This window comes from Nyctereutes procyonoides, unplaced genomic scaffold, assembly GCF_905146905.1.
Source record: "Nyctereutes procyonoides isolate TBG_1078 unplaced genomic scaffold, NYPRO_anot_genome, whole genome shotgun sequence".
In the NCBI taxonomy this organism is placed as follows: Eukaryota; Metazoa; Chordata; class Mammalia; order Carnivora; family Canidae; genus Nyctereutes; species Nyctereutes procyonoides.
The window spans coordinates 15,764,292-15,792,234 of NW_026575024.1; the positions used below are offsets into that span (position 1 = coordinate 15,764,292).

General features: G+C 55.0%; 1 protein-coding gene across 2 annotated transcripts; it reads left to right on the top strand.

The window, feature by feature from the left end:
* The first annotated feature begins 293 nt into the window (after window positions 1–293).
* ADA (adenosine deaminase) lies at window positions 294–27,887 on the top strand. Of its 2 annotated transcripts, none has more exons than XM_055300785.1 (12): window positions 294–427; window positions 11,483–11,544; window positions 17,178–17,300; window positions 21,568–21,711; window positions 22,392–22,507; window positions 23,567–23,691; window positions 24,391–24,462; window positions 24,542–24,643; window positions 24,903–24,967; window positions 26,249–26,378; window positions 27,023–27,125; window positions 27,589–27,887. In XM_055300785.1, the coding sequence occupies exons 1-12, from the start codon at window positions 395–397 to the stop codon at window positions 27,603–27,605; spliced, it is 1,092 nt and encodes a 363-aa protein (XP_055156760.1). In that variant the 5' UTR covers window positions 294–394; the 3' UTR covers window positions 27,606–27,887. The 2 variants fall into 2 exon arrangements, with proteins under 2 accessions (XP_055156760.1, XP_055156771.1); XM_055300796.1 differs by having other exon boundaries at window positions 27,592–27,887.
* Window positions 27,888–27,943: the final 56 nt, after the last annotated feature.

Here is a 27,943-nt window from a genome sequence, read left to right on the forward strand (position 1 = left end):
ACGGTTCCCAGCTTCCAGCTGGGGCCTGGCACGCTGCAGGCGCCCCGGCGGTGGCTTGAAGGCTGCCCGATGGGCCGGGCGGGAGGCCGAGGGCCGGGCGGCTGGAGCCTGAGCCCACAGGTGGCTCCAACCCGGCGTCCCGGGCCTGGCGATTGCGGGCGGGTCACGGATTCCGGGAAACGCACAACTCAGGTCCGCGGGGGAGGGGGGGGGCGAGGCGGGGGCTTCGGCGAGGGCGGGGGGCGGGGCCGGGCCCGGGGGCGGGGCCGGGCCCGGCGGGGCGGGCCCTGCCCCGGGCCTCGTTAAGAGGCTCGTGGCGCGCCGCGGTCCCCGCAGGTCCTGGGGTGAGCGCCGACCGGCGGAGGGAGCCGCGCAGGGGCGCACGCTTGGCACCATGACCCAGACGCCGGCCTTCGACAAGCCCAAAGTGAGAGCGGGCGGGGCTCGGGGTCCGGGGGGCCGCCTCCTGGTCTGGCTGGAGGCCTTAGGGGCGTTCCCAGCCCGGGAGTGAATCGGCGCCCCTGCAGCCGCTTCCTTCCCTCGGCTCGGGCCCTCGCTGCCTCCTGGCCCTTGAGTGAGAGACAATGAGGCGGGGAGGGTCCTGAATCCCCGGGCGCCCGGCTGGCTTCCGTGTTCTGCCTCTGCCCCTGACTTGGCCTCTCTGAGTCTCAGTTTCACTACCTGTCAAATGGGCCTGGGGCGCCGCCGGCGCTGGGTCGCTGTGTGAGCCCAGGCAGGGGGCTCGACCTCTGGAACCTCGGCCGTAAAATGGGGCCCGGTGTCTACACCCATAGGCTCCTCAAGTGTTGCGGAAACACTGTGTTGTCTACTCCAACACTGTGATGGTTTTGGGAGCGCCCAGGAGCTCAGGTTTGTGGATGTGCCAGTCGGAAGGACCGTGCCGTAGAGCGGAGGGCGGGCAGCAGGGCGACCCCTCTCCCTGCCAGGGGCTGAGTGGGCCTTAGGCCCTGGGTTCATTTAGGGCCAAGACACAGCCACTGGCCTGGAGGGATAACTCCGTGGTCCCTCTTCCCACCAGCTGTGGCCTCCCGGGAAAGGCTGGATCAGATTTGGAGCACGGAGATTCAGTCCACAGGCGGGAGGGGTCCAGGGGTCTGTCAGCAGGGTTTGAGACTGCTGGAGGGTGGGTGGTGATGGGAACGACTGAGTTGTAATCAGACTCCATTTACCTCTCTGAGAAACAGGTGTGAGTGATGATGGCAGGTATCACAAAAGTGTTGGTGAGAATCCCGTGTGTGTGGGAGTGCTGGAGGAGGGGTGGGCAGCACTGGAGGAGGTAAGGCCTGGCCCCCACCGCTGATACCCTCATCGTAGGGTAAATGCCCAGCTACCCCCTTCCAGACGTTGTTTGATGTGAGCGGGGGAACACTCCTGCTGGACCCCACCCTATGCCTCCTTCACGCGGTGTCTGGATGCCCCATCACTGGTGCTGCTTTCCTTGTGAAGGCTTTTTTTTTTTTTTCTTTTTTTTCTTTATAAAATACTTTTGGATTCCCTCGGCCCTTGGCCTGGGGAAACCACTTGCCCTGATCTGAATCCTGAGGCTGTAAACAAAGCCTCTTGACTGGGAAGCCCCTTGAAATTGGCATTTTCCAGATAAGTGGTAGGCAACGCTTCTGTAGAACTGATGTGCACCAAATCTGTCCTTGCAACACTTGTAATAGCCCCCTGAGGGAGAGACTCTTTTACCCTTTTTGGGCCTCACCCAATCTTCTCTGCTTCAAGCTGGTAGGTTATTCTCCCTTTCTGGGCCTCAGTTTCCACACCTGGGAAATGGGCTCCACCTGTTTGGGGAGAGCTGTCCAGAGATTAAAAGATGCTTGAGAGGGAAGGGATTCTCCACGATGTAATGAGGTGATTAAATTTTATATTGCAAGGAGGGAACATGCCTGAGCTGGCAGGAGAAGCAAAAAGGAACGTGTCTCAGCCACTGTGACGGAGCCAGCTCTCTGCCTTCATGTGGGTTGGAACAGATCATAATGAGAAGTAGTATTAGTAGCTGGAGCTAATTAAGTCGTTATTGCCCTGTGCTGAGCTAATAACAGTCGTTATTACTGTTCTGAACATGTTACTTTCATTAATTCATTTGATTCTAGCAATGACTCTGGGGTAGCACCCCATTCAACAGATGAATAGAGGAGCAGAGAGATCAATTGGTCTGTGGTTACACAGCAAGGAAGCAGCCAGGCTAGGGTAGAGCCCAGGGAACTAGCATCAAAAATCCCATAGCCAGGTTTCCTAAAATTGCCTTTGCAGAAGCCTTTGGGGTATAGGTGCCTGTGGCCCTGGTGTAGGCCCCTCTGGGACAGGAGCCTCTGCTGGGCTGTTTGGCTTCTTCTGGCTACCACTAGGTGAGGCCCAGGACCTGGCCAGTTTTAAGAAAGCAGAACAAGGCTTTCTAAACTTTAATGTGTACCCCATCCCCTGAGTGCCTGGTTAACATTCAGACACTGAATTGGGAGGTTTGGGGTGGGACTTGATACGGTCCCTTCTAACAGGCTCACAGGCAGTACCAACACTGCTGGACCACGGACTACACTTTGAGTACCAAGGCCCTAGGTGGCTGCCTCCCTGGTTTGATTGTGTTATTCTAACCAATGCTTTCTGAGCACCTGTTGGGCACTCAAGGAGATGTGGAGGAGGTGGAGGGGTGGGTGGCCCTTATCAGTGTATTTCTACACGAGGCAAGGTGCTCAGGAGTTCTTTGTCACGGATCACATGCCTGTTTTTGTAGTAACAGCGGGTACCTGGCACCTTCTGTGATTTACATCACAAATCTCTGGACACTTGGACAAGGCAGATCTCTTCCTCGTCTAACAGACCAGGAAGCTGAGGGGTGAAGTGACTTGCCCAAGGCCACACAAAATGAGCACATCTCAAAGCTGTAGACCAGCAAGTGGACTGGCCCATTTTGGAAGAGCACAGTTTCTAGATTGTCCCTCCCTGATGCAGAGAACTGGGGCTAAATCTCCCACGTAATTTTTTAAGTAGGCTCTATAGCCAGTGTGGGGCTTGAACTTATGACTTTAAAAAGTTGTAAGAGTCACATTCTCTACAGACCAAACCAGCCAGGCGACCCACCCACATCACTTTTTTATTTCTCCTTTTTGAATGTTCACTCCATACCAGGCACTGTTCTCACTGCTTTGCATATATTCGTTTAATGCTCACAGTATCGCTTTAAGGTAGATCCTCTTATCTTCAATTCCGTATGAGGGAATGGCTCAGAGGAATTTTCCAAAGTCACATAGCCAGAAAGCAGAGCTAGACTTGAACCCAGTTCTACCTAAAACTGAAATGGACACTGTCAGTTGTCTTGGCGATTTGCCATTCCCACTTTGAGGGGAGGGATTGGACTCAGAGTCACCTGGGGCCTCAGGTAGATTGAGAGTGGGTCCCTGCCTTGGTGCTTGGCGGCCACAAGAGCTCACATTTCTCTGCAACTCCACTTCCTTCTAAGATGCATTAAGACCAAGGTCATGGGGGATCCCTGGGTGGCTCAGCGGTTTGGCGCCTGCCTTTGGCCCAGGGCGCGGTCCCGGAGTCCCAGAATCGAGTCCCCCGTCGGGCTCCTGGCATGGAGCCTGCTTTTCCCTCTGCCTGTGTCTCTGTCTCTCTCTCTCTCTGTCTCTCTCTCTGTCTGTGTCTCTCTCTCTCTCTCTCTCTCTCTCATAAATAAATAAATAAATAAATAAATAAATAAATAAATAAATCTTAAAAAAAAAAAGACCCAGGTCATGGGTTCTTGGGGAAGTTGTGCTGAGTGGCACCTGTGAAGCCCCTGGCTGACGAGCAGCAGGTCCTTAAGTATGCTTTTCTTCCCCTGGGACGGTAGTGGGGGTCCTGGTGCCCTCTGGGAAGCCCCTTTCCCCTGCCTTACCTCTTGACTTCCTGCTTCAAAGCCACTGTAAAGCCCACCATTGGCACTGATTTGGGCTTCTGGTGTTTTTGGTTACCAGAGCCACCTGTTCTAATTTTTTAAAATATTTTACTTATTTATTTTTATTTATTTATGATAGTCACAGAGAGAGAGAGAGGCAGAGACACAGGCAGAGGGAGAAGCAGGCTCCATGCAGGGACCCCGATGTGGGATTCGATCCCGGGTCTCCAGGATCGCGCCCTGGGCCAAAGGCAGGCGCCAAACCGCTGCGCCACCCAGGGATCCCTACTTATTTATTTTTAAAAGATTTTATTTCAGAGCATGTAGGCAAGCATGAGCCAGGGAGCGGGGCAGAGGGAGAAGCAGATTCCCCTGGGACTCCATCCCAGGACCCTGAGATCAGGAACCTGAGCTGAAGGCAGATGCTTAACCCACCGAGCCACCTGTTTTTAAAAAGCCCCTCAGCGTGCTTTCCTTATCCATTATAACACACGTGGCACTTGGGAGGGAAGGGAATAAATGAGCTTGGGTTTCAAGGAAGCCTTTTGTTTGACAGAAGCAGCAAGGACCAGAGAGGGGAAATGTGGTCACACTCCTGATGCTACATCAGGCCTTGGGTTGGCCTGGCCTAGATGGGAAGGGGCCCTGTGAGGAACTTGTATACCTACCCTGGTTGCCCTAGGAGGGGTGCCCCTCCCGGGCAGGGAAGGATAGCACTGGACCTGGCTTTGGACAGGGGAGAAGAGCAGGCCGGGGGGGCCAGAGTGAGCTTCCAGCCTATATTTGCTCAGCGTTTTGGGGTCAGGCTCGCTCTCACCCCTTAGCTTTCTGAGGCCCCAGAGCAGCAAGGTGAGGGAAGAAACCAGCCCTGGGGTCCTTGTGACCATGGAGGCAAAGCAGTGAGTTTTCCAGTCTACCAGAGGAATCAGATTCGTGTCCAGCCTACATAAAACACCAAGCGCAAGCCTGGCTCGGGGTGGGGTGGGGACACCCAATGTTACCTGCTTTGGAACTGGTTCTCAATCCTTCTGCTTAGATTTTACCAGCATTGACTCAGCACTGATGGGCAGGATGAAGGGAGTGCATTGTGGCCGTTACAACCTCTGGCTTTGACTCACACAGCTTCCGGCTGTGGTACTTAACTAGTCTGGCCTCAGGCTGGTTCTTTAATCTCCTGTTTCTCTGTCTCCTCACCTATAAAATGAGGAATAACTGTACTGCCATTCCTGGGCTGTTGCCTGCCTTCCCGTCTTTTGAAACCTCTGGGGAGGCTCACCGCAGCAGGTGAGAGCTCGGTCAGGCCCAAAGGCAGCAAGAGGCACCGAGAGAGATCCTCAGCCCCTTCAGCTCTGTACCTGAGCTCTGCAGCAGCTCAGATGGGGCTGAGCTCGGAGGACTTCATGGTGGAAGTGTGATTGAAAAAAAATCTGTCAGCCCAGGGCTTCCGTGTCTCCTGGCTTTACCCCAGAGTCTGCTCAGAGGCCACTGTGGACCCTGATTCCCTTGGGCACCACTGCCAAGAGCAGGGCTAAGAAGGGAGAGCGTGGCTGGTTGGCGGGTGGAGGCCACCTGTGGCTCATGCGGGTTCTGGGGGCCAGTCAAGCAACCCGGGCCACTCTGCCCTGTCTGGGTTCTCTTCCAGGCCCAAGGGGGTCGGTCTGTCCCTTCCTTGCCCCCCAGGAGAGGACACCGTACTGCTGACCTAGGACAGGGGAGGAGAAAACAATTACTTGGTTATTTGGTGTGTCCTGAGCACTTTTTGCTGTCCTGGGCACAGTCCTAAGCCCCGAAGACACAGCAGCATGATGCAAGGTCCCCACTTGGAGGGAACTAATAGGGAGACAGCTGTGGTAAGTGAATATAAAAAGTCAGCGGGATGAAAACAAACCCGAATGGTGTGTCTGGGGAGCCTGGGGAGAAGTAGCTTGACTGGGGTGTTTGGGTGTGCCTCGAAGGCACAGAGCCTGCCAGGGATGAGCAGGAGTTCCGTCTGGGAGCGTCTGGCCCAGGAGTCCATGACCCATGTCCCCGTCCTGGCTCTGCCTCTGACCCCTGACCCGTCGGTGAGTGTACCTCCCTGGGCCGGCCGGCTGGCTGGCATCACCTGAGGGCAGGATTTAACATGTTTTCCTGTGCCCAGCACCTCGTGGGGGCTTTGTAAAGATTTAGTAACTGGGGATGCTTGGATGCTTGCTATTCCTCTCTGGGATTTCCTGCAGTTCGGTCAGAGGCTTGCTGAGTCAGCCCCATGGAGGGCATGTGCACGCGAGGAGGGGTGCGACTCCCTGCCAGAGAGGCCAGGAGGCTGGGCATGGGGTGGGGGCCTGGGCAGGACCTGGACTTAGAGCAGAGAGATGGGTTCTAACCCAGCTCTGTTGCTATCAGCCTGGGCAGCACAGGGCAGGTGGCTGTGTTCCTCCCAGTTTAGCTTGGCAAGCCTGTTTCTCCTCCTTCCGCAGCACCCTGGCTAATGTGTACCTTGCCTGGGGGTCAAGTTGAACTGAGATAAAGGACCTGATAACAGAAGGCTGCTGCCTTTATTGCTGAATTGCTAATGACAGCCTCTCCGAGGCTAGGCCTGTGGGGAAAGCCTAGTAAGAGCTGGGGACTCAGACCCGGGTTCGAATCCATCACTGCCTGCCTTTGTGTCTTTGGATCCTTCTTGGAGCTTTCTGGTTTCTGTGCTGTAAGATGGTAGTGAAGTTCCTGCCTTACTGGTTGCGAGGATGAAATCAGTTAATATATGTACATGGTCCAGCTCAATGATCAGAGGCCACTGCTGTTCCTTTTCCCTGAATGGGGACAGTAGAGCAGGGTCCCCACCCCAGTCCTTGAGCTTACACCCCAGTATCACCTGGGGTATGCTGACAGACATCTTCATGGGTAGGTGCAGTTTTCCAGAAAGTTCCGTGGGAGGCCTGCCTGAGGAGCTTGGGCTGCCTGAGGAGCTTGGGCTGCCTAAGGGGTGGTTGCTACCTCTGCTTCTTCCCTAAAATGTCTCTGGGCAGCTTCCCAGGAAGCCCTGGGAGGTGTGGGGCGTGTAGGGCACATGGGGCAGCAGGCTCTCCTTTCTCTGTCCCCAGGGGTGCTCTTGCCTCCTGTGGCTAGCAATCTAAGACCCTCTTCCCCTGCACTGCTGCACTGGGTAGCCCATGTACAGGGAGCATCTCCTGTGTCTGGAGCTGCGGGCAGATACTCCCCGTGGGTGCTTATCTCTTATGGGACAGGGGAGCCTTGTCTTCTGTCCTGGCTTCCTTTTCCCCTATTTTGCATATGGCAGCCAGAAAGAGCTTTGAAATGGTGCCTCCTGATCCCAAACCCTTCAGTGGACTCCGCTGGACTGTGTGTGACCTGCGAGCACTCCCTGCCTTCCACCCCCATCGCCTTCCCCTTCGGTGGCCTCCTCTCTCCCCCACTAAGCTCCTTCTCCACATCAAGCCACTGCCCCCCCCCCCCACCTGAATCAGCTGTCTGCACTTGCGGTTCCTCTTCCCTGGGGCCCTTCTTGGTCCTCCCTCTCCCTTGCCTGGCTGCCCCTCCAGGCTCCTCCCCCATTTGTCCCTTGTCAGAGGGCTCCCTCCTACCTTCTCGTGGTCTTCTGCACCCCCTCTTCTCCAGTGCTCTTGCAGCTTGCCCGTCACTCCCACGCACGGAGAAGCCACTCTTTTCACCCACATTGACTTCTAGTCCTTTCTCCAGCGCTTTCTTCCCCTTGAGGGGTGAAATTCTGGGAAGAAGAATCTACACCTTCTCCGTTTCATTACCTCCTTCTTACCCTATTCCAGCATGGTTTCTGCCCCCCACAGGCTCCCAGAACATTTCCTGTAAGACAGGGGTTCTCAGCCTTGGCTCCGTGTATTGAAAACCAGCAACACCCCCCGACCCCCCACTTCCCCACGCAGGCCTGGGGCCTGAAGACTGTGACTTCGTGGACCGCGGTGGGCTCAGGCCAAGGCGACTTTCCAGAGCTTCCCAGGGGCTCCTAACAGGCAGCCGGGGCCAAGCACCTCTCTTCTGGGCCCCGGGGCCCTGTGGCCTCAGCCCCAGGGACGTGTTTCTGTTCGCCTAGTCCTTGGCCGCTGGCAGGACCTATTTGTTTCATGTAGCTGCTGTAACAAGTTGTCACACACGCTGGGTAGCTTAGAACATCAGCAATTTTCTCCCCATTCTGGAGGTCAGAAGTCCAACGCGTGTAGCTTAGAACATCAACAATTTTCTCCTCATTCTGGAGGTCAGAAGTCCAATATCGAGCTCTCCGTAGGGTCACACGCCCTCTGAGAGATCCATCTGTGGCCTCTTCCAGCTTCAAGTGGCCAGGCTGCCCTTGGCTTGTGACCATGCGGCTCCCATCTGCCTCAGTGGTCACGTCGCTGCTGCCTCTTACAGGAGTTTCGCTCAAAACTCTACCTCCCTCGTAAGGAGATGGGTAATTGCATTATCCAGATAATCCAGGATAGAGTCCTCAAGACTTTAAACCATCTCTCTCTTTTTTGCCACGGGGGGTAATACAACTTCTGGGGATTCAGATGTAGACCTGTTTGGGGGGCTACCATTCCGCTGACCCAATGGGCCACTCCTCCTTGCAGTCTGATCGCCCCTTGCCTTGGGCACACCACACTCCTGGGTTGCCCCCAGCCTCTCTAGCAGCTCTTCTCTGGGCTCCCCCTCTCCTGTAGAGCCACTGGGTGCTGGCACTTGTGTGAAGGCTTCTGCCTCAGCGCCTCAGTTGACCCGCTCTCCCCGGGTGAGCTCACTCAAGACCTCGGCTTCAGTTGCCCATATTCCTACTTGCATTGCCAGCCTGGGTGTCTGAGCACTCTAGAACTGCCCATCCACTGGCTCTGTCCAGTTACGTTTGGAGGGCTCCCAGCTTCACCTCACTAAGATCAAACTGACTGTGTCTCTCTCCCCGCACCCCTGCCCCTTCTTCCCTCTTAGCGCTTGGGCTTCTTGGCAGCGTCCAGAGTGTGGGAATCACTGCCCACACCCACCCAGGCCTAACCTGAGGTATTATCCTTGGTCCCTCTTTCTGTCCCCCTGCTTTTCCATATCTGTCTTGCCACCCTGGTCCAAAGCACCATCATCTCTCATAAATTTGACTGCAGTAGCCTCCAGCTGGTTGTGGTCTGAGTCAACCTCACCCTCCAGCCAGTTTCAAAGCCTGCCGTGGCTTCTCTGTGCTCTGCTAAAACTGGATTCCTTGTGGCCTGGGCAGGCCTGCACCCTTTCCAGCCCTGTGACCCCTTCCTTCTCAGAGTCCTGTTTCAGTTCCTCTCCTGTATCTCCTGTTCTCCTACCACATGGCCTTTGCACATTCTGTTCCCTCTGCCTGGAATGCTCTTCCTGCCTTCCTTCTCACCTTGCCTCTGCCTCGTTGGTTCCTCTTCATCTTTTGGATCTTGGCTCAAGCTCTGTTTTTTCCAGGAAGCCACTGTTGGTCCTCTAGCTGGGCAAGGTCTTTTGTTTGTTCTCTTTTGTAGGACTGTTTTTGTTTCTCAAGGAGTGGTCTTGGCTTGTGATTGCACATTTGTCACTGTGACATTTATTTACTGCCTCTTCCCTTCTGGCCCATACGCATCCCAGGACTGAGACTCTATCCCTTGAGCTTTCCTTTCCAATTTCTAGTACTCAGCAGGGCCTTCGCAGTTTGGTGAATGCAGGACCCTTGACTGATGCTGTTTTAGCTTCTGCCCCATGCTAAGTACTGGGCTGGCACACAACATGAATGAACATGGTCAAACCTCACAAAGCCCTAGGAGAAAGGCATGTTATCCTTGAGGATGCCAAGGTACTGAACGTGAAGTAATTTTCTCCAGGTCAGCAATGAGTGAGTGGAGGAGCCAGGATTCCAGATCTAACCACAAAGTATCCTCCCTCTCTGGCAAGATTCTTAGCACGGCCATGTGTGGGTTAAGGATTAAAAAAAAGAAAGAAGGGGATCCCTGGGTAGCTCAGTGGTTTAGCGCTGCCTTCAGCCCAGGGCGTGATCCTGGAGACCTGGGATCAAGTCCCACATCAGGCTCCCTGCATGGAGCCTGCTTCTCCCTCTGCCTGTGTCTCTGCGCACTCCTGCCCCCCCTTTCATGAATGAATAAATAAAATCTTAAAAAAAAAATACCCCATAGGCTCAGAGAGGGGAGGGCCCCTGTCCAGGGTCACACAAGCTTCCTTGGCAGTTCCGTGGGCTGGAAGCTTCAATGTTCACAAGGCAATGAACATTTAGCTAGTGGGCATTGAACTTACTTTGTCAGGGAATCCACCTCACTTGCCTCTGAGCCTGGGCTGAGTGCCCCTGGGTCCTTTGTAGACTGGGCGACTTCTGGAGAGGTCTGATTACTCGGACCTCCTACTGGGAGGCAAGCTTGGTAGCTCTTTGCCTACTGGCCTCAGTGGATGGGCCCGTTGCTCCATCCGTAGCCAGGACAGCTACTACTTTCTTGTCCAGGTCCCAAATTCCAGAGAAGACCCCAATTGGGCAGATGTCCCTGGAGTTTTCTAGATCTCCTCCTGGCCCAGGAAAAGTCCCTTTCCCCCTTTCTCCCAGCACCTGTTGTGCTTTACAGCTCCTGGAAGATGCACTGGCTGAGAGGCCAGGCCTGCTTTCTGTAAACCACACATGTCCACCTACATTGTGGGGTTTGGGGGTTTTTGTTTTTGTTTTTGTTTTTGTTTTTTGTTTTTGTGATTCTTACAATTGTTCTTGGACAAAGAGGCAGAAATACCCTGTTGCTTTGCAGCTGAGGAAACAGAGGATCTGAGAGATCAAGCATCTTGGCTGAGATCACACAGCCAGTGAAGGGACAGAGCTGGGAGTCTGTCCGATGGACTGTCTCCAAAGCCCATGTCCTTAATCTCCTGGCTTTGTTTGTGGGGCTGTGTGTGTGTGTGTGTGTGTGTGTGTGTGTGTATGTGTATGTGAGATGATTACACAGATGGCCAAGTAACTTGGACCCTTCTGGAGTACTGGAAAGATCTTGCATTGTCTCCTAGTGATTCCTGGTAACTGTGTTTAAGTAACACCTGCTTTTGAAAATGAAGCCTGGGTTTTTGAAAGCCACTGTGGATATTCACGGGTCTGGGAAGTCTGTGGTCGATACTTTTTTTGTGAAGGTTGGATTTTGTTCAGTGATTTGGCAGAGAGCAGACTCTGCTCGGGTGGTGGCCAGGGCTCCTACGGCACGCAGGCTGGCCTTGTGTGTTAGAACCCCAGCCTCAGGCTCGAGTTCTGGTTCTGCTGTTTACCAGCTGTGGTTAAGAAATGAGGTATTGGGCTGGGTTCCTGCCTCTGTGGCTTGTGTGTGAACTGGGGCGAGTTATTTAACCTCCCTGAAACTCAACTATGGTTGAACCTCTGTGGTCTTAACCGCGAGAGAGCGGGAGAGGGCCATTAAACCCACCCCACAGATGAGGATGGAATAAGATGATGTGTGTTTGGGGAGCGGATGTGGTTAAGTGTCCAGTCAGTGGGGCTAATGGTTATCATGGTCATTGTGAACATGAACCCTCTGGAAGGTCCTGCAGACATTGATGGCTGTTTGTTCTCTACCCAACCCCCCATTTCCTCTCCCTGCCCTCTTGCAGGTGGAGCTCCATGTCCACCTTGATGGGGCCATCAAGCCTGAAACCATCTTATACTTCAGCCGGTAAGTCCACAGATAAGAGACCTTCCTCCCGTTTGGGGACATTTGGGGGTCCACAGTTCAACCCAGAGGTTTCCAGAGAATTCCAGGGTGTTTGTTCCATGGAATGAAGCCAGCCCCCCAGGCCAGAAGAAGGTGGTCTGTGGGGAAATAGTGGCCCCTCAGTTCTGAGCTGGAGACTTACAGCCCACGTCCTCTGCTTTCTATGCTTCTGACTCATGTCCTCCTGCTGCTGAGTGAGCCAGGAGCTTACCCCCCTTATATGCAGGTGTCTGCATGCATACATGCTCACAGCACACACATGCACACGCACACACGAGAGGAGGCAGTCCTCAGGGCTGCACCCATCGCTGTGTTTTGACTCTGCAGAGAGCCTAGGCAGAGGCGATGCCCCTACATGGGATACCGGGACCATTTGCTGCGCATCTCCTGGTGCTGGGCTGCTGGGCTGAGCCCTCTCCTGGACTCAGCAAATTTAATACCTCCCCAGAGAAGAGCATTGCGATGCCCATCCCACTGAGGACAGCTGGGGGCTCAAAAAAAGTGAAGGCAGTTGCTTGAGGCCACATGACCATAAACAGCAGAGTCTAGACCTGACCCAGGGCCATCGGGATCTCCAAGGTCTTCCCTGTGTTGCATGCCAATAGCCCACTGGGGGAGGTAGACAGGCAGTGCCTCCTCTGGGGGCCGGTCTTCATCTTCCACAGGACAGTGTGCCTTCTGCTTGGCTTGCATGCATGCGAGGGGGTTGTAGGGCCCCCGGTGCCCCCCCCAGTGAGGGACACCAGCCCCTCCCTCCCCACCCCAGAGCTCATGGCAGCCCCTTGCTCAGGTGGCTTAAGAGGTCAGCGGGTCTAGATATTCAAATATGGTCCCACTGTCTCCTGGCTGCCACCTTGGCTGTAGCTTGAGGACAAAAACAGGGCCTCCCCCCAGAGCTGACCTAGGAGACGGGGCCCCTTCTGCCCCCACAGACTATGCTCCTCACGTGTTTGCTGGACACTCACTTGGAGCTGGAAGGACTCTACCTCTCACATCACCTGGAGCAGTTGAGCTCCAGACCCGAATGTGAGCACCCTGCTCCCTAAGCCAGAGTCCCCTGGGTTCTCCAGACACTGCGACTCTGCAGAACTGGTGAGGCTGGGCAGTCCGTCCTCAGTCCTCAGGAGCATCTCTCCCAACCCCGAGTCTGAGTTCTGACAACGCTGTCCTCCGCTTTGTCCTGCTTCTGCAGACCTCCCTCTCCCTGGGGACTTGCTATTGATTTAATTCTTGAATCTCTCCTAAGTCATCTGTTAGCATTTACTGTGTGCCTCGTGCCACGTGGCGCTGCACTGCGGCTGCCGTACTGACCCCTCAAGACAACTTGCGAGGGGTACTATTGTCTCCTCTGTTTTATGGAGGAGGGAACTTAACTCTTGCTTTTTTTTTTTTTTTTTTTTTTTTTTAAGATTTTATTTATTCGTTAGAGGCAGAGAGACAGAGAGGCAGAGGGAGAAGCAGGCTTCCTGCAGAGCCGGGAGCCCGATGCAGGACTCCATCCCAGGACCCTGAGATCAGGACCTGAGCCAAAAACAGACGGTTAGCTGCTTAGCCACCCAGGCGCCAGGAAGGGACTTATCTCCTAAGCACGGGTGTGAGCCTGAGTCCACACCCCTGCCCATTACTACTGCCAGCGAGAGGCTTAGCTGAAGCAGTTTGGAGAACACTTAGCTCAGGGCTAGGCACAGTGTCCATAAGGGCACTTAATAATGCTATTAATTATAAACTATGGCTCTGGCAAAGTGAGGTGAAGCTGCTTGGCTTATCTCTGCCTGTCCTTTGCCTGTGCTGAGTGCCAGCCACTGTCTCAGAGTCCCAAATGAGGCTGTTGGGGCGGGTTATCCAGCACCATGATGGCATCTCATCTTGGGTACTCATTAAGGGGTCAGAGAGCACTTATTAGTGGAGGAAGAAGGCCGGAGTCCGGGAGAGGGTGGAGAGAGGAGGGAGGGGAATCACCCCTGTGGGGAGGCTGGTCCATTTTCTGTTTCCCACATGACCTTGGCACCTCCGGAGCCCTGGACGGGCCTCAGGGCAGGGGTATTACGAATGCCAGGTGGAGTTTGAGCCCAAAGTCAGTGGGCAGGGGACCAGGGAGTTGGTCAGACTCAGCTATGGATGCCCTAACCATACTGGAGGACTTCCTGGTGGAGATGGGCTGAGAGAAGGAAGGAAGACCCTCTCCCCGTCAGCCAAATCCAGTGGCCCCTCTTCTGCCTCTGTGATTTGGGCCTCTGTTGCCTGTGTTCTTACCTACTCACTTCTTCTGTCTGCTCCTAGGATTCAGTCCTCTCCAGGGCTTCTGCACCTCTCTCGATCTCCTTCACGAGCCTGTCAACTCTTTGGCCACAGAACATTCTAGATTTGGCACTCGTTCCCTTCACCACTCTGGCCTGAGCCACCAGCATCCTTCACCTGGACTATGGCAGTGGCTTCCTGATTGGCCTCCCCCCATCTCCTGTCCCCACGGTACTGTAGTCAAAACCTTGTCTGACTGGTCCCTCCCCTGCTCAAACTCTCCCCACGCTCCCAGCTTGCTCCGTGCCAAAGCCAAAGTCCATCCATGCCCCTTAAAGACGTGCAAGGGCTGTGTTACCTCTCTGCCCCCTTCTCCTTAGTCTGCACTGGAGGTTTCTCAATCCTGCCAGACCTAGTAAACAGAGAAGGTGAGTCAGTCTCTCAAGGTCACACAGCCTTTAACAAACGCAGCTGGGGGGGGGGGGTGATCCCTGGGTGGCTCAGTGGTTTAGCACCTGCCTTTAGCCCAGGGCGTGATCCTGGAGACCCGGGATTGAGTCCCACATCAGGCTCCCTGCATGGAGCCTGCTTCTCTCTCTGCCTGTGTCTCTGCCTCTCTCTCTATGTCTGTCATGAATAAATAAATAAATCTTAAAAAAAAATGCAGCTGGGATTCGAAACCAGTCCAATACTCTGGTTTCTTTTTAGATCATACACATCTTGCACCTTTTCAAAACCAGTCCGTCAGGCTTTGGAGTTGGCGGCCTTACCCTGGGCACATAAACCACCTCATTTCTTCTTCTCTGGATGCTCCAAAGAAAGCACCATCTGTGCTACTGACGAGGACATGGAGGTCCTCGGGTGGGACAGCTCCTGGGTGTCCATACACGCAGCAGGGAGATGGACCTCGAGCTCCTGAGCCTGGGGCTCTCTGCGGCGGGCTCCCTGTAGGCACATCGCCCACCACAGCAAGAGGAGGACTGGCCAGGGCCTGGCTGACTGGGGGCGTAGGGAGCGTCCAAGAAGCAAGCGCTGTCCCAGCTCTGCTGCCCCGTGGCTGGGGTGGCAGGGGGTCCTAGGGAAAACTCCTTGCCTCAACTGTGGGTCCCAGACAAGAGCTTTACAGCTCGGTCTGAGCGGCTTCCGGAGGCCCAGGCCTGCGTGAGATCCAGAAGAGGATCTGCTTGTTTTGGGCCGGGACCCCTGCAGCAGCTCTTGGATCTGTTACCCACGCTCAGCCAGAAGCTCTTGAAGTAAATCTCTTCACGCTGTTCCCCTGCTTGAAATCCTTCGGTGGCTTCCTGGTGCTTTGGGGGATAAATCCCCGCCTGCCCTCTGGCTCATCACCTACCACTGACCCCCCTGGGAACTCCGGCTGCCCTGCCCTCTCCTCCTCTCCTGGCTTCTGCCTGGAGCCTCCTCTGTTCCCTCCTCTCTCTTATTTCTGCTCTAAATATCCGCTCCTCGGCCCAGCCTTCCCAGACCGCTCTGGGTGGCAAAAGATCTCTGGGCGGCTGTCGAGGAGACAGGCTGGAGAAGGTGGGACCAGTGGGACAGACATTTGGGAAGTAGAATAAGTGGGACTTGGGGACTGGCTGGTGGTGGGTGAGGCCGTTGGAGCTGGGGTTTGAGTGTTTGTGTGGGGGTGAGGCCCTTCCATGGGTTGGGGAGCTGGGGGGGATGGTGGGGCTAGATTTGGAAACATGGGGGCAGAGGGGAGAAGTGGCAGGAGGTGGGGGGTCAGGGTCTGTCTTGGTCACTGCTCTGTCCGGTGGCCAGCACATCGTGGGTCCTCACACGGTGGTGTGTAGTGGTAGAGGCCTCTGGATCTTGGGCTGAAAAGGAGGAGTTCCTTGGGCAGGGGTGTAAGAGGGAGAGTCTGAAAGAATGGCCAGGAGGAAGAGCCCCGCCAGGCAGCGGTGGTGGAGGTCGCTGGCGGGGGACCACCAGGAGGATGGCACACAGCAGGTGCAGCAGGCCCACCCCCCTGTGGCCCCTGCGGGGACGATGCGGGCACCAGAGCCCTCGTCTGCTTCTACCGCCGGCTCCCCAAAAGCTCTCCAGAGCACAGCCCTTGCCGGAGAGGCTCTGCGGGGGGGGTGGCCTCCTGAGGGCCGTGGGGCGGGCTGCCCAGCAACGGGACGCTCAGGGGGCACGGAGCGCGAGGACCGCCCCAGGGAGTCCTGCAGGCTGGGGGCCCTCCTAGGGACTTGGGCCACCAGAAGGGGAGGAGGGCCTGTGTCGGGGGCTTAGGGGACAGGCATTTATGGAGGGAAACCTTTTAGTATTTGGGCCACTGAAGTCATTAAAGACTTAAACACACTAGTCAAACTTCCATCTCCCTGGCGACCCCTCCCTTCCATCTTCTGTTCTTTGTAGAAAACCAGATGTTGGAACCTGATTTAATCACCCAATTTCCTTAATCATTTGCTATTTTTTTAATCTTCTTTTGTTCTACTTGCTGGAGGACTATATTGCCCGTTCATTTTATTACATCCTGATGAAGGCACCGCATTCTTCTAGGTTTCGATTTCTTCGTCTCGGGGACCCCCTTTCTGAAAGGGGTGTTCTATTTCAGGGACGTAACCTCTTCTCCAGTCCGTGAGGCGCCCCGCGGTAGGGGTTTCGGGTTTTCTTCTGTTCCTGGCGTGGTTTCCTCAGAGTTCTTTCTGGGAGAAGCCTTTCTTGCCTGTCTGGTGTTCCTCACCTGCCCCTTTTACCTTCAAAGTGGGAAGCCCGAGGCCCTGGGTGACCTGCGGGTGGTGGCAGAGGAGGCAGGCCGGGTGTCGCCCCGGCTGCGAGGAGGCTCCGGACCAGGGGGGCCGGCCTGGGCAAGCCCCGTACGGGGCTGGGGCAGCAGAAGCCCCTAGGTGACGCCGGGGAGCACCCTCCCAGGAGCCCGCACCCACCCTCTCCCTCCCTGATGTGCTGGCTGGAGGGCGGAGGAGGGAAGTCTGGTGCCTGCCCCTGCCCTGGGCATTGTGGTGCTGCAGTAACTGCCCTGATAACCCCTGACCTGGCCGACCAGCTGGCCCTGCCCGATGCTGGAAACTGTGGACTTCCCTGGCAGCTTCCCTGTTCCCAGGAGCAGGGGTGTGCGTGTGTGCACGTGTGCGTACGTTGCAGACTTTAACCACAGTTACCCCCCCACCCCCCAACAGTCCCTGGCTGGTCACGGCCTTGGGGATAGGAGATGCTGGAAGGTTTCCAGTCTGGGGTCTCTATGCCCCAGGCCTCTGTCTTCCTGTCTGTTCAATGGGAGGAGCTGGATGAAGTGATCCCGGGTGTCCTGCTCTGGTCCCGGTGAGGAGTTAGTCGGATCCCGTCCTCAGCTGCCCTCACTGCTTTGTTCGCAGGAAGAGGGGGATTGCCCTCCCTGCCGAGACCGTAGAGGAGCTGCAGGACATCCTGTGCACGGACAAGCCGCTCAGCTTCCCCAGCTTCCTGGCCAAGTTTAACTACTACATGCCCACCATCGCGTGAGTCAACCTCCGACCCCAGACCCTGTGCGGCGACCCTGTGCCTGCACCTCCCCCTGTGGGGTGGGAGAAGGTTCTCTGAGACCCCAGCTCTGCTGCTTATCCCCGTGTATACATGTGCTGACTCTACCCATACCTTGTGGGTCTTCATTTTCTCCTTCTGGAAAGTGGGTATAACGTCTTGAAATTTCTTCAACTTCTACAGGAAAGCGACAGAGTGTGAGGTCAAGAGCCCACATCCTAGTGCCCAAGTCTTTCAGGAAATAACTGTCACGTTGGGAAAACTTAGCTTCTCTGGGCCTCTGTTCCCTCATCTAGACAATGGGGCTTGTGATCCTATCTACCTCCTGGGGCTGGAGCTTGGCCTGGACACAGCTCTGTCCTCCACAAGCTCCCTCTTTATTGATAGCCAGGCCCAGGTGTTTTTATATTACCTTCTGTTCCTTCTTCTTGTAACAGAATATCTTAGATCTAGAATACGTGTGCAGCTCACACAACTATACTTTGTAGTTGTCAACAGTCCTGTTATGGGACATGCTCCCCATTTGCAGAGAGGATATGCAGGCTCAGGGGATTGTAGGAGCATGCCCAGGACCACACAGCTGCAAGGGGTGAAACCCACATCCTGCCCTGAGGCCACCTTGGGCTTCCTGGCGCTGTCCCTCTCAGGCAATGTTCCCCAGGCCAGGTGGGGCAGGCCTCTGCAGTCTGTGCTGCCAGAGCTTGGGAGGAGAAGAGGCAAATGGGCTGGAGGCAGTTAGGGAAAGCTGCCTGGAGGAGGAAGCGTGGCCCAGACTTTGGGATTGAGAAGGTATGATGTGGTCCAGAGGGCTAGACCTAAGAAAAGTTTGGAGCACGTGCCAAGTATGGGTTGTTGGGAGACTAGTGAAGGAGGTCTGTGAGGCGGATGGAGGCCCTTGAGTAGATAAATAGAGATGGGCAGGTGTGAGGAATTCTGAGGAAGGAAGATGTGTGCCAAGGCTGCTTGCTGGAAGCTTGTGGACTCAGCCTGGGAAACACCAACTGGCCCCATCCCGGTCCTGGTCAGCAGATGCAGCGAGGCATGTACCTTCTGGAGGCACCTGTCATATCTCCCCTGGCACCCCCACACCAGAACATACGGATGGGTGGAGCTCCTGAGCAGGCCCAGGCACCTCTCCCACATCACCCCCAAGGCAGCTCCTGTCCTCGGCCACAAAACAGAATATGCCTAGCTCCCTGAAGGCCCAAGATGACCAGGCTGTTTGGCATCATCTCCTTCCAAGTTGCTTGGCCTTTGGGGCTGGGGCCCACAAAACTAATGTCCCCACCACTTGTCACCATCCACAGGTGTTAGATGAGAACCTTCATCTTCTGCCCTTACACTTCTCACTTCTCTCCCAGCACTTGGGCCTCCTGTGGCACCTGGGGCAACAAGCACATTGCCAACCTCAGGTCCTCTGTGCATGCTGTTCCCTCTGCCTGGAATGTTGTTCCCCATAGATGCCCTGTAGTTAGCTTCCTCGCCTCCTCCTCAGGGCTGCTCAGGTTTTTTCAGTGAGGTCCTCCCTGGCTGTACTGCTGAAAATCGTAGTCCCCTCCCGTTTTATGTGTATCCTTAGACCATTTCACCAACTACCTACTATAGATGGTATGTTTTACTCACTTACCTGGCTCTCCTACTAAACTGTAGGCTCCGTGAGGACAGGGATTTTGTCTGCCTTGTTTGCTGTATCCCCAGTGCTGGTCATAGCGTGGAATGAATGTGTTCCAACAGCCGTGGGGGTGATAGGGCACCCTCCTCCTGGGTGGCCAGCTCCCCTGCAGCAGGTCCGAGGTCCTAGATCCAGGCCCTGCCCCTGCCCACTGGGAAAGGTAGTGGCTGCCCATCCTCATCCTCAAAAGCATGGTACTTTCTCCCCACTCCTCCCCCTCCAGTAGCTTTTGTTTTCTTTCTTTTTAAAAGCATGGTACTTGCAATGACCCTTTTCCCAGGGTGGCCAATTTCTGGTGCATTCTGGTGACCATTCTGTGTTCACTCTTCATGGTGGAAACTTCCAGCTAGGTATAGTTCACTGTCACTTGATCACCGCTTAGAGCAGCCCTGGCAGGTGAATGTGTGCCTTGCTTCTAGAGCCAACACTCAACAACTAAAATACTTCAAGTATCTGTTCTATTCCAAGCCCTGGCCTAGATGAGTTTTATGAAGTTTAACATATTTGTCCTCACAGTCACATATGACGGTAAATGTCAGGGTGACTAACCAGAGTCATGCAACAGGTAAGTGTGGGAATCAGGATTCACAAGTCGCTGGTTTCTCCACCACCCCAGGTACTCTCTGGATTTGTCCATCTGTGTCCTTTCCTCTCTCTCTCTTTTAATTTTATTGGGGTAGAATTGGTGGGAACACTTGAGATCTCCCCTCCTAGCAAATCTCAAGTATATGTTACAGTACTGTTAACTGTGGTCGCCGTGCTGAACATTAGATCTCCAGAACTTACCTCATCTTGTAGAACTGACACTTTGTGCCTTTTGACCAACATCTCCCATTCCCCCCCTTCCCTGTTCAACATGCTCCTGACAACTACTGTTCTACTCTCTGCTTTTATGAGTTGGGCTGTTTTAGATTCCACATGCAAGTGAGATCATGTATTTGTTTTTCTGTGTCTGGCTTACTTCACTTAGCGTAGTGTCATCCAGGTTCATCTATGTTGCACATGCCTGAATTGCCTTAAGGTGGAACAATATTTACTCTGTGTGTGTGTGTGTGTGTGTGTGTGTAGCACATTTTCTTTATCCATTCATCTGTCGATGGACCTTTAGGTTGTAACCATGTCTTGGCAATTATAAATAATGCCGCAGTGAACATTATGGTGCAGGTATCTCTTTGAGATGCTGACTTCGTTTCCTTTGGATAAAGGTCTGGAAATAGGATGGCTGGATCCTCAGGTAACTTTTTAAAAGTTTTCTTGAGCCACCACCACTGTCATCTAGAGTGGCTGCACACATTTGCATTCCCGCCAACAGCCCATGAGGGGCCCCCTTCCTCTGCATCCTCGCCCACACTTGTAGATAGCAGCCACCCTGACAGGTGTGAGGTGATCTGTCCCTGTGGTTCCAATTTTGCATTTCCCTGATGAGTAGTGATGTTGAGCATCTTTACATAAAACTGTTAGCCTTTTGCATGCCTTTTGAGAAATGTTGATTCCGGTCCTTTGCCCATTTAAAAAATTAGATTATTTGGTATTTTTGCTATTGAGCGGGAGAAGTTCCTCGTAGCTTTGATGTTAGCCCCTCATCAGGTAGGATTTGTAGATATTTTCTCCCCACTCAGTAGGTTGCCTTTTCACCCTATTGAAGGTCCCCCTTGTATGCTTTTGTTTGATGCAATCCCACTTATCTTTTTGTGTGTGTGTTGCCTGTGTGTGTTCTTTGATTTCTCTCCCCTGCTGACCTACACCCATCACTCAACAAACATCTGAGTGGCCGCTGCATCCTAGGCTCTGTCCTGGGCTGAGGGGTCCTAGCCATGACCAGACCATGACAGGACCCTTGTCTCACAGAAACTACATTCTAGTAGGGGGGATACAAAATAACTGACAAGCCATGTGGTAAGAATGTCAAGTCAGGGTAAGCGCCCTGGCGGTGAAGCCTCGGGGAACAGGTAGGCCATGGCAGAGGAGTCCTTTCAAGGCAAGGTGGTCCGAAGGGCTCTCTGAGGAGGCCAGGTGGAGCTGGCCCTAAATGGAGAGAAGGAGCCTAGGATGACCCAGAGGGGAAGAGCCATGCAGGCTGGAGCTGCAAACACAAAGGCCCTGACATGGGAAGGAGCTTGGATTGTTCCTTGGACAGAAAGAAGGCTCTGGTGGCCTCATGGAATGAGTCAGAAGGAAGGTTAGGGGAGAGTGACAGGGGCCACGGAACTGAGATGTCATTTTGTGAGGTAGGAAGCCACTAGGGTTCAGAGCGCAGGAGCACTGTGGTTTGATTCACATTTTAAAAAGACTGCTGTACTGCTGTGTGGAAAACAGTTGTAGGGGCAAGCGTGGCGCCCGGGAGGTCCGTGTAGGCGGCGGTTAGAGTGGAGGGGGCAAGAATTGGCATGTAGTTTGGAGGTAGAGCTGACAGGACCTGCCATGTTTCTAGGATCTTCTCCAGCAGATACCTGGAACTTGGGGCTGGGGGGCCAAAGGGGGTTTGATCTGCCAAGGGTTGGGGCAGCCTTGTTGCTCCCGGAGCTCCCAAGGGACTCGGGGAAGCTTGTCCCCAACCCGTCTTCCCTTCCCAGGGGCTCCCGGGAGGCCATCAAAAGGATCGCCTACGAGTTCGTCGAGAGGAAGGCCAAGGAGGGTGTGGTGTACGTGGAGGTGCGCTACAGCCCGCACCTGCTGGCCAACTGTAAAGTGGAGCCGATCCCCTGGAACCAGCCTGAGTGAGTGCTGCCTGGAGGGGGCGTTCCAGGGCTGTGGTGGGGTGGCCTGACCCGAGACCCCATGGGCAGAGCCTCTGACCTAATCTTGCTCCCTGGTCCTGACTGTGGCCTCAGAAAGATGGGTTTAATTCTGTCATAAGAGACCTGGTTCTCAGCCCTCAGCTGGGCTTATTTTTTTTATTTTTAGTTTTTTTACCTTTGGAAAACATGTGTGGCAATGTCTTACCTGCCCCCCTTGTCCTGGACACGAGCCCACAGTCTAGGGGTCCCCTTGTCCAGGGACTTCTGTGTGTCCCGTTCTAACCCTGTAGCTGAGGGGAGGGCAGCCCATTCCCGCCCTCTGCCTGGACCGCAGAGATCTCGCAGTGGTATCACTCGGCCCCCTGCCCCCCTCCCGCTAGGACTCTGATAGCGCTGGATGAGCCGGAAGCAGGCCAGGCGGGCTTAGCAGTGCCCTCCATCCGAGGGCCAGGGCTGTGTCTGGACTCCCCAGCTGGAAGGGGGCGTGCTGGGACCTGGGACCATGTCTTTTCTAAGAGGCAGTGGGTTGGTACGGGGTGGAGCTGCTTCTGGAAGCATCTTCTTTCTCTGCCCCTCCCCAAAGCCCACGTCCCAGGCCCAGGGCTGTCCTTCAGCCCTTCCTTTATCCCTGGCCCATCCCTACTCCTCTCCCTACACAGAGGGGACCTCACCCCGGATGAGGTGGTGGCCCTGGTGAGCCAGAGCCTGCAGGAGGGAGAACGGGACTTCAAGGTGAAAGTGAGGTCCATCCTGTGCTGCCTGCGCCACCAGCCCAGTGAGTACACCCTCAGCCCTGCCCCGGGCTGCCCTCTGACACTGGCCCCTGCCTTCTGGTCTGGCACTGGAGCCACATCTGGTCTCCCCATGCCCCCAACCCCATGGTCTTTGTGGAGCCCACCAGCAGGCTTGGGGCTTCCGGAAGTCTTTGGAGCTTCCCCTGGGCAAGCTCAGAACTCCTGGCGACAGAGAGACCCTTCTACCCAGGGAGACCAGGCCTGACAGCCGCGTGACCTGCATGCAGGAAGCATAAAAACAAAGGAAACTGAACAGTAGAAAAACCCCCATCTAAGCCACGTTCTGATGAGCCCGTCCTCCCTTGAGACCCTGTGGGCCTGGCCGCCTCCTGTCTCGGCCACGGGCCTGTGAGTAGCCTGATATCCGGGGCTTCTAAGGAGTCTCGCCTGTGGCTGACACTGATCAGATGTCCAGAGCCCCAGCTTCCAAGGTGACTGGCCCCTCACCTCTTCAGACCCCAGATACACGTCGCAGGCAGGGATGGTACTCATTCCCTGCTCTAGGGGACAGTGTGAGCCACAGGGTTCACGCCCACCTAGGGGCCTACCTGGGTGACTTCGTGTCTCTCCTCTGATCCTGGCCGCAGCCTGTGTGTGAGGCGGGCCTGCCATTGCTGGGTGGGGGAGCTGAGGCTGAGGGAGGTGCGGCCTCTGGTTCCAAAGCCTATGACTGTCCGTTCTTAAACACTTCACGATGACTTGATTGGTTAGAGACAGAGTACGTTGCAATCGTTCAGTAACTGTAGCGTGAGTTCTATTGGGGGCTTAAATGTGAAACGGCAGGCGGCCTCTGTCTCCTCCCTGCCAAGTGGGGTTATGCCCCGCTTGAGGGCTGCTGTGGGATCAAGTGAGGAAACTCTGAGGCCCCGATGGAACAGTTTGCTGAAGGCCATGTGCTTAGGCCATGGCCATTAGGATGTGAAGACATCCGGGCCCCTCGCCTTGCACTGGCCTCAGGTCAGGGGACAGTGAGCAGGGGAGGTTGGGGGGCTTCTCTCCTCGGAGCTGCCAACAGAGGCCGGTGGGCATCTTGCCCACAGACTGGTCCCTGGAGGTGGTGGAGCTGTGTCAGAAGTACCAGCAGACTGTGGTGGCCATCGACCTGGCAGGAGACGAGACCATTAAAGGGAGCAGTCTCTTCCCGGGACACGTGAAGGCCTATGAGGTAGGTCCGGTGTGGAGGAGGAGGCAGGAGGGGCTGCCCCTGCGTGTGCCCCTGCCACAGGAGCGCCTTTCCACCCTGGAGGGAGAGCCCTGGGGAGAGGGAGGCCGCCTCCATTCTCAAGTGCACCTTAGTTGGGTCCTGGCGGTGCTGAAAATTGGAGATTTGGTATACACAGGAGATCCCACTTGGTGTTGGGAGTTCTGAGCCCGTTTCTGCCTGTAACTTGCTGTGTGACCTTGGGGAGACTATCCCTTCTCTGGGCTTCTCTTTCATCTATTGGGATGACAGAATTGGAGCAGACATCTCAAAGCTTCACAATGTGCTTCCTGTGGCCAAAGCACAGGCTTTAGAATGGGGCTCTGGAGTCTCAGAGCTTGACTCCCCTCTTCCCAGCTGTTTGTCTTCTTACTTTCCTGGGCCTGTTTCTCCTCTTGTGAAATGGGTATTAGAATATTTGTGGATATTAGGTAACACATACAAGCCCTTTCATATGATGATGGACCCATAAAACTAATAAATGGTAGCTACCACTTGAATTAGGATGACACAAAAACCTCAACTTCCCTATCTTGAAGCAAGCCAGCTGACTGGGCATGGTTTAAGCCTGCCAAAGCTTAGACCCAAAGTGTGGTGAAGGCTGGGCCTGTTGGGGGCGGGGGGGGCGCCCAGGCCGCCTGTGACCAGCTCTTGCCCTTCCAGGAGGCTGTGAAGAGAGGCATCCACCGCACTGTGCACGCAGGGGAGGTGGGCTCAGCGGAGGTGGTCAAAGAGGTGAGGTCACTGGGCTGGTGTGCCCCCCCCCCCCACTTCGTCCCCACCTCGTACTGGGCTCTACTCCACTTCTCTGCAGGCTGTGGACACGCTCAAGACGGAGAGGCTGGGCCACGGCTACCACACGCTGGAGGACGAGGCCCTTTATGCCAGGCTGCGGCAGGAAAACATGCACTTCGAGGTGAGTGGCCAGGGAGCCAGGAGGAAGGGGGTGGAGAGCCCAGAGGGCCCCGGGAGCTAAAGAAGCGGGGCCAGCGTGGTAGGAATGGGCAGGGGGCGTTAGAGCAGCCAGGTGGTGGAGGTGCCAGGAGGGGGTTCACAGGACTCAGCAGCTGGGAGGCCAGTGTGGCTGCAGCAAGAACGGTGTCAGAGTAGGTGGCTCCGGCCTGGGGCACAGAGGGGCGGGGGTCCCCGTGCCAGCCACCCACCTGCTCTTCCAGATCTGCCCCTGGTCCAGCTACCTTACAGGCGCCTGGAAGTCGGACACAGAGCACGCGGTGGTTCGGTGAGGCCCAGTCCCTGGGGCCCGTTCAGTTCTGTACCAGCAAAGCCAAGGGCAGGAGGGAAGTACAGGGACTGGCACTGGCCTGGGTGGGGCCTCTTGTTAGGAAATCTCTTCAAGTCCTTGGGAAGCAGGTGCTGCTGTCCTCCACTTACAAACAAGGAGGCCAAAGCTTGATGTGCTGTGACGTGAGGTAGCCCAGCTCCTAAATGGCAGGACTGGGGGCCCTCTCACTCGTGCACTCTTCAGTCAGAAGGGGGGCTTCCAAAAAAAAATAATAATAATAAAATAAAAAAAAAAAAAGAAGGGGGGCTTCCATGCTTCTAGATTCCGTCTCCTGGGCATCTGGAAGAGGAGTCTCTCTAGTTCATGTGGTCCCTTCTCCTGGCACCTCTGAGTGCTCCACTCTGCTCCTGATCCACCATCAAACTAGAGGCCTTGGTCCTTCTTCCAGCTGTTTTGTGACTGAGCCCTGGGAGTGGCCTCAGCCTCAGGAGGGCAAAGCCACCCTTCCCTGACACAGGATAAGGAGCAAGGGCTCTGATGTTTTAATTACGGGGTTCCTAAGGCCGGCTGGCTTCGGGAGGGGGAGTGTGTAGTACCTGCAAAGCCCGGCACATGGGGATACAGCCTGTGGGCTGGAGAAAGATTCACAAATCAGCTACACAGATATGGTGGTTGGATAAGTGACAGCCTCAGGAGATGGTGGATGGAGCGAGAGGGCCTAGGAGAGAACCCAGGACAGTGACACTGAAGGGGACAGACAGAAGATACTGGCCTGAGAAATCCAGAGAAAGGGTTTTAAGAATAGCCGACAGTATAAAATCCTGAGACACAAGTCGAGTAAGAGCCACTGCGCTTCAACAGAGGGTGGTGATCTGGGCTTGTGCCAGGAGCCCTTTCCATGGGGTGGTGGTTGAAGAGTCCATCCCAGTGGGATTGAGGGTGAAAGGGGAACAGACGACTCTCCCAGGATGTCGGCTATGAAGGTGAAGGCTAGAGAGGGAGGTAACTGAGGGGGGAGGGCTGCTTGTTTGGCCTCCCCAGGCCCCCGTTCCACCTGTTCCTCTTCTGCCTTTGCCTGGCTCTGGCCCACTCAGAGGGGTTCAAGTCTGAAGATGCTAGTTACGTGGCATCGTGCAAATCACCCGAGTTCTGTGAATTTTCTTCCCCTGTACAGCAAGCAGCAGGGTGGGTGGGGGGGTGCTGCAAGGCTTAAGGCTGCGGTGACTATTCACTGGAGTAAGTGAACACAGGTGGCTCTTCCCTCACCCCCATATCCAGGCTCAAAAATGACCAGGCTAACTACTCACTCAACACGGATGACCCACTCATCTTCAAGTCCACCCTGGAAACGGATTACCAAATGACCAAACGGGGCATGGACTTTACCGAGGAGGAGTTTAAGAGAGTGGTGAGTGGCCGTGAGTCCTGAGGGCCTTGACCCAGCCCTGTGTGTGAGGCCTGCAGGCCTTGGCCAGGGCCTGCAACCTCTGGAGATCAGGGGGGAGTTTGCCTCACTGGGCCAAGCCAAGCCAGACCTAGAGTCAGGTGGCTTCTATGGACAAGCTCTCAGACTGGCATGCCGAGCTAGGACCAGGTTTTTCTGGCTTTGCTTGCATGGAGTGCCCGCAAAGATTCCTTTAAAAGCTGTCGACTCTTTCTCCGGAAAGGTGTGCTCAGCTATAAAATTCTATACACACTGCTCAGGCCATTCATAGATGCCAGGCTGAGCCCTTGATTTTAGGAGTTTTGATACCCCAAATCTGTCCCTGCAGGAATCTCTGGCCCCACATATCCCACCCAGTCTCCCAATTTCTCCAACTTCCTTCTCCCATCATGGTGTCATGTCTTAAAGTGTGTCATCACTTTAAGAACACTGAACCTCATGGTCTCTGCTCTGGCACTTGCTGCCATGTGACACCGGACACGTCCTTCCCCACTCTATGCTTAATCAATTGCTCATGCTCATTGAAGAGGATGGCTCATCACTCGATTGCCAAGGGCTTTCCTCCATGCTCTCTGATTTCATATTATCTGCCATTCTGGCCCTTCTAGAACATCAATGCGGCAAAGTCTAGTTTCCTCCCAGAAGATGAAAAGAAGCAGCTTCTTGATCTGCTCTATAAAGCCTATGGGATGCCATCTTTGGATGCTGCAGGTATGTTCCTGGCTGAGCTTCTGGGCTGTTGATTTGCCTGGGCTGCAGCCTGGCTTTCTGTGGCATTTCCTACAAGAAGCCCTCCCTTTCTCTCAGACAGCACTAAGGATGTGTGAGGCCTCCCTTGCTGTGTGGCTCTAGCTGATGGTGCCTCACTAGATCCCCTTACCTTCTAATGCCATCTTTAGGCTGGTCTCGGGGGAGATTTTCCAAAGCTCAGTCTCAAAGGTCTTGGCAACCTGGGTCATCTCCATGTCTGTCTAAAGCCAAGGGTGGGGGAGCTGGGCCCAGGTGCTCAGTTCCTCTCCTGCCTTCCTGTGTGATGCTGGCAAAACATTCCCTTGCTCTAAGCCTTAGTCTTCCCATCTGCAGAAAAGGGTTCCTCTCTTGCTCTGATGTTCTGGGAATCTTCTACATCCTGGGTATTGGCAGGTGCTAACCTTTGTGTCTCTGACCTGTCAAGCAGGGCAGCATCCCTGAAGACATCATGGCCACCTCTCCAAGCCCTCCCCCTGTGGATGGAGCCTCCTCAATTCTCTGGGGTTGAACGACACTTACCTTTACTCTTTCAAGGAAGACGATGATGCCCATAGTCAACTTCTGCTGCTCTTGAAGCCATGTGCCTGTTTCTATACACAGGAATACCTTGGCATACCACATCTCTCCTGACTACGGGCCAGAGTCTGGTTGAATCTGAAACCTCCCTCCTATAGTGACACATGCTGAAAATCTGGTGCTCAATAAAGAAGCCAATGGCTGGTATTGTGCAGCAACTGTGGTTTTGGGCAGAGTGAGAACAGAAGGAGTCTCTGGGCTCC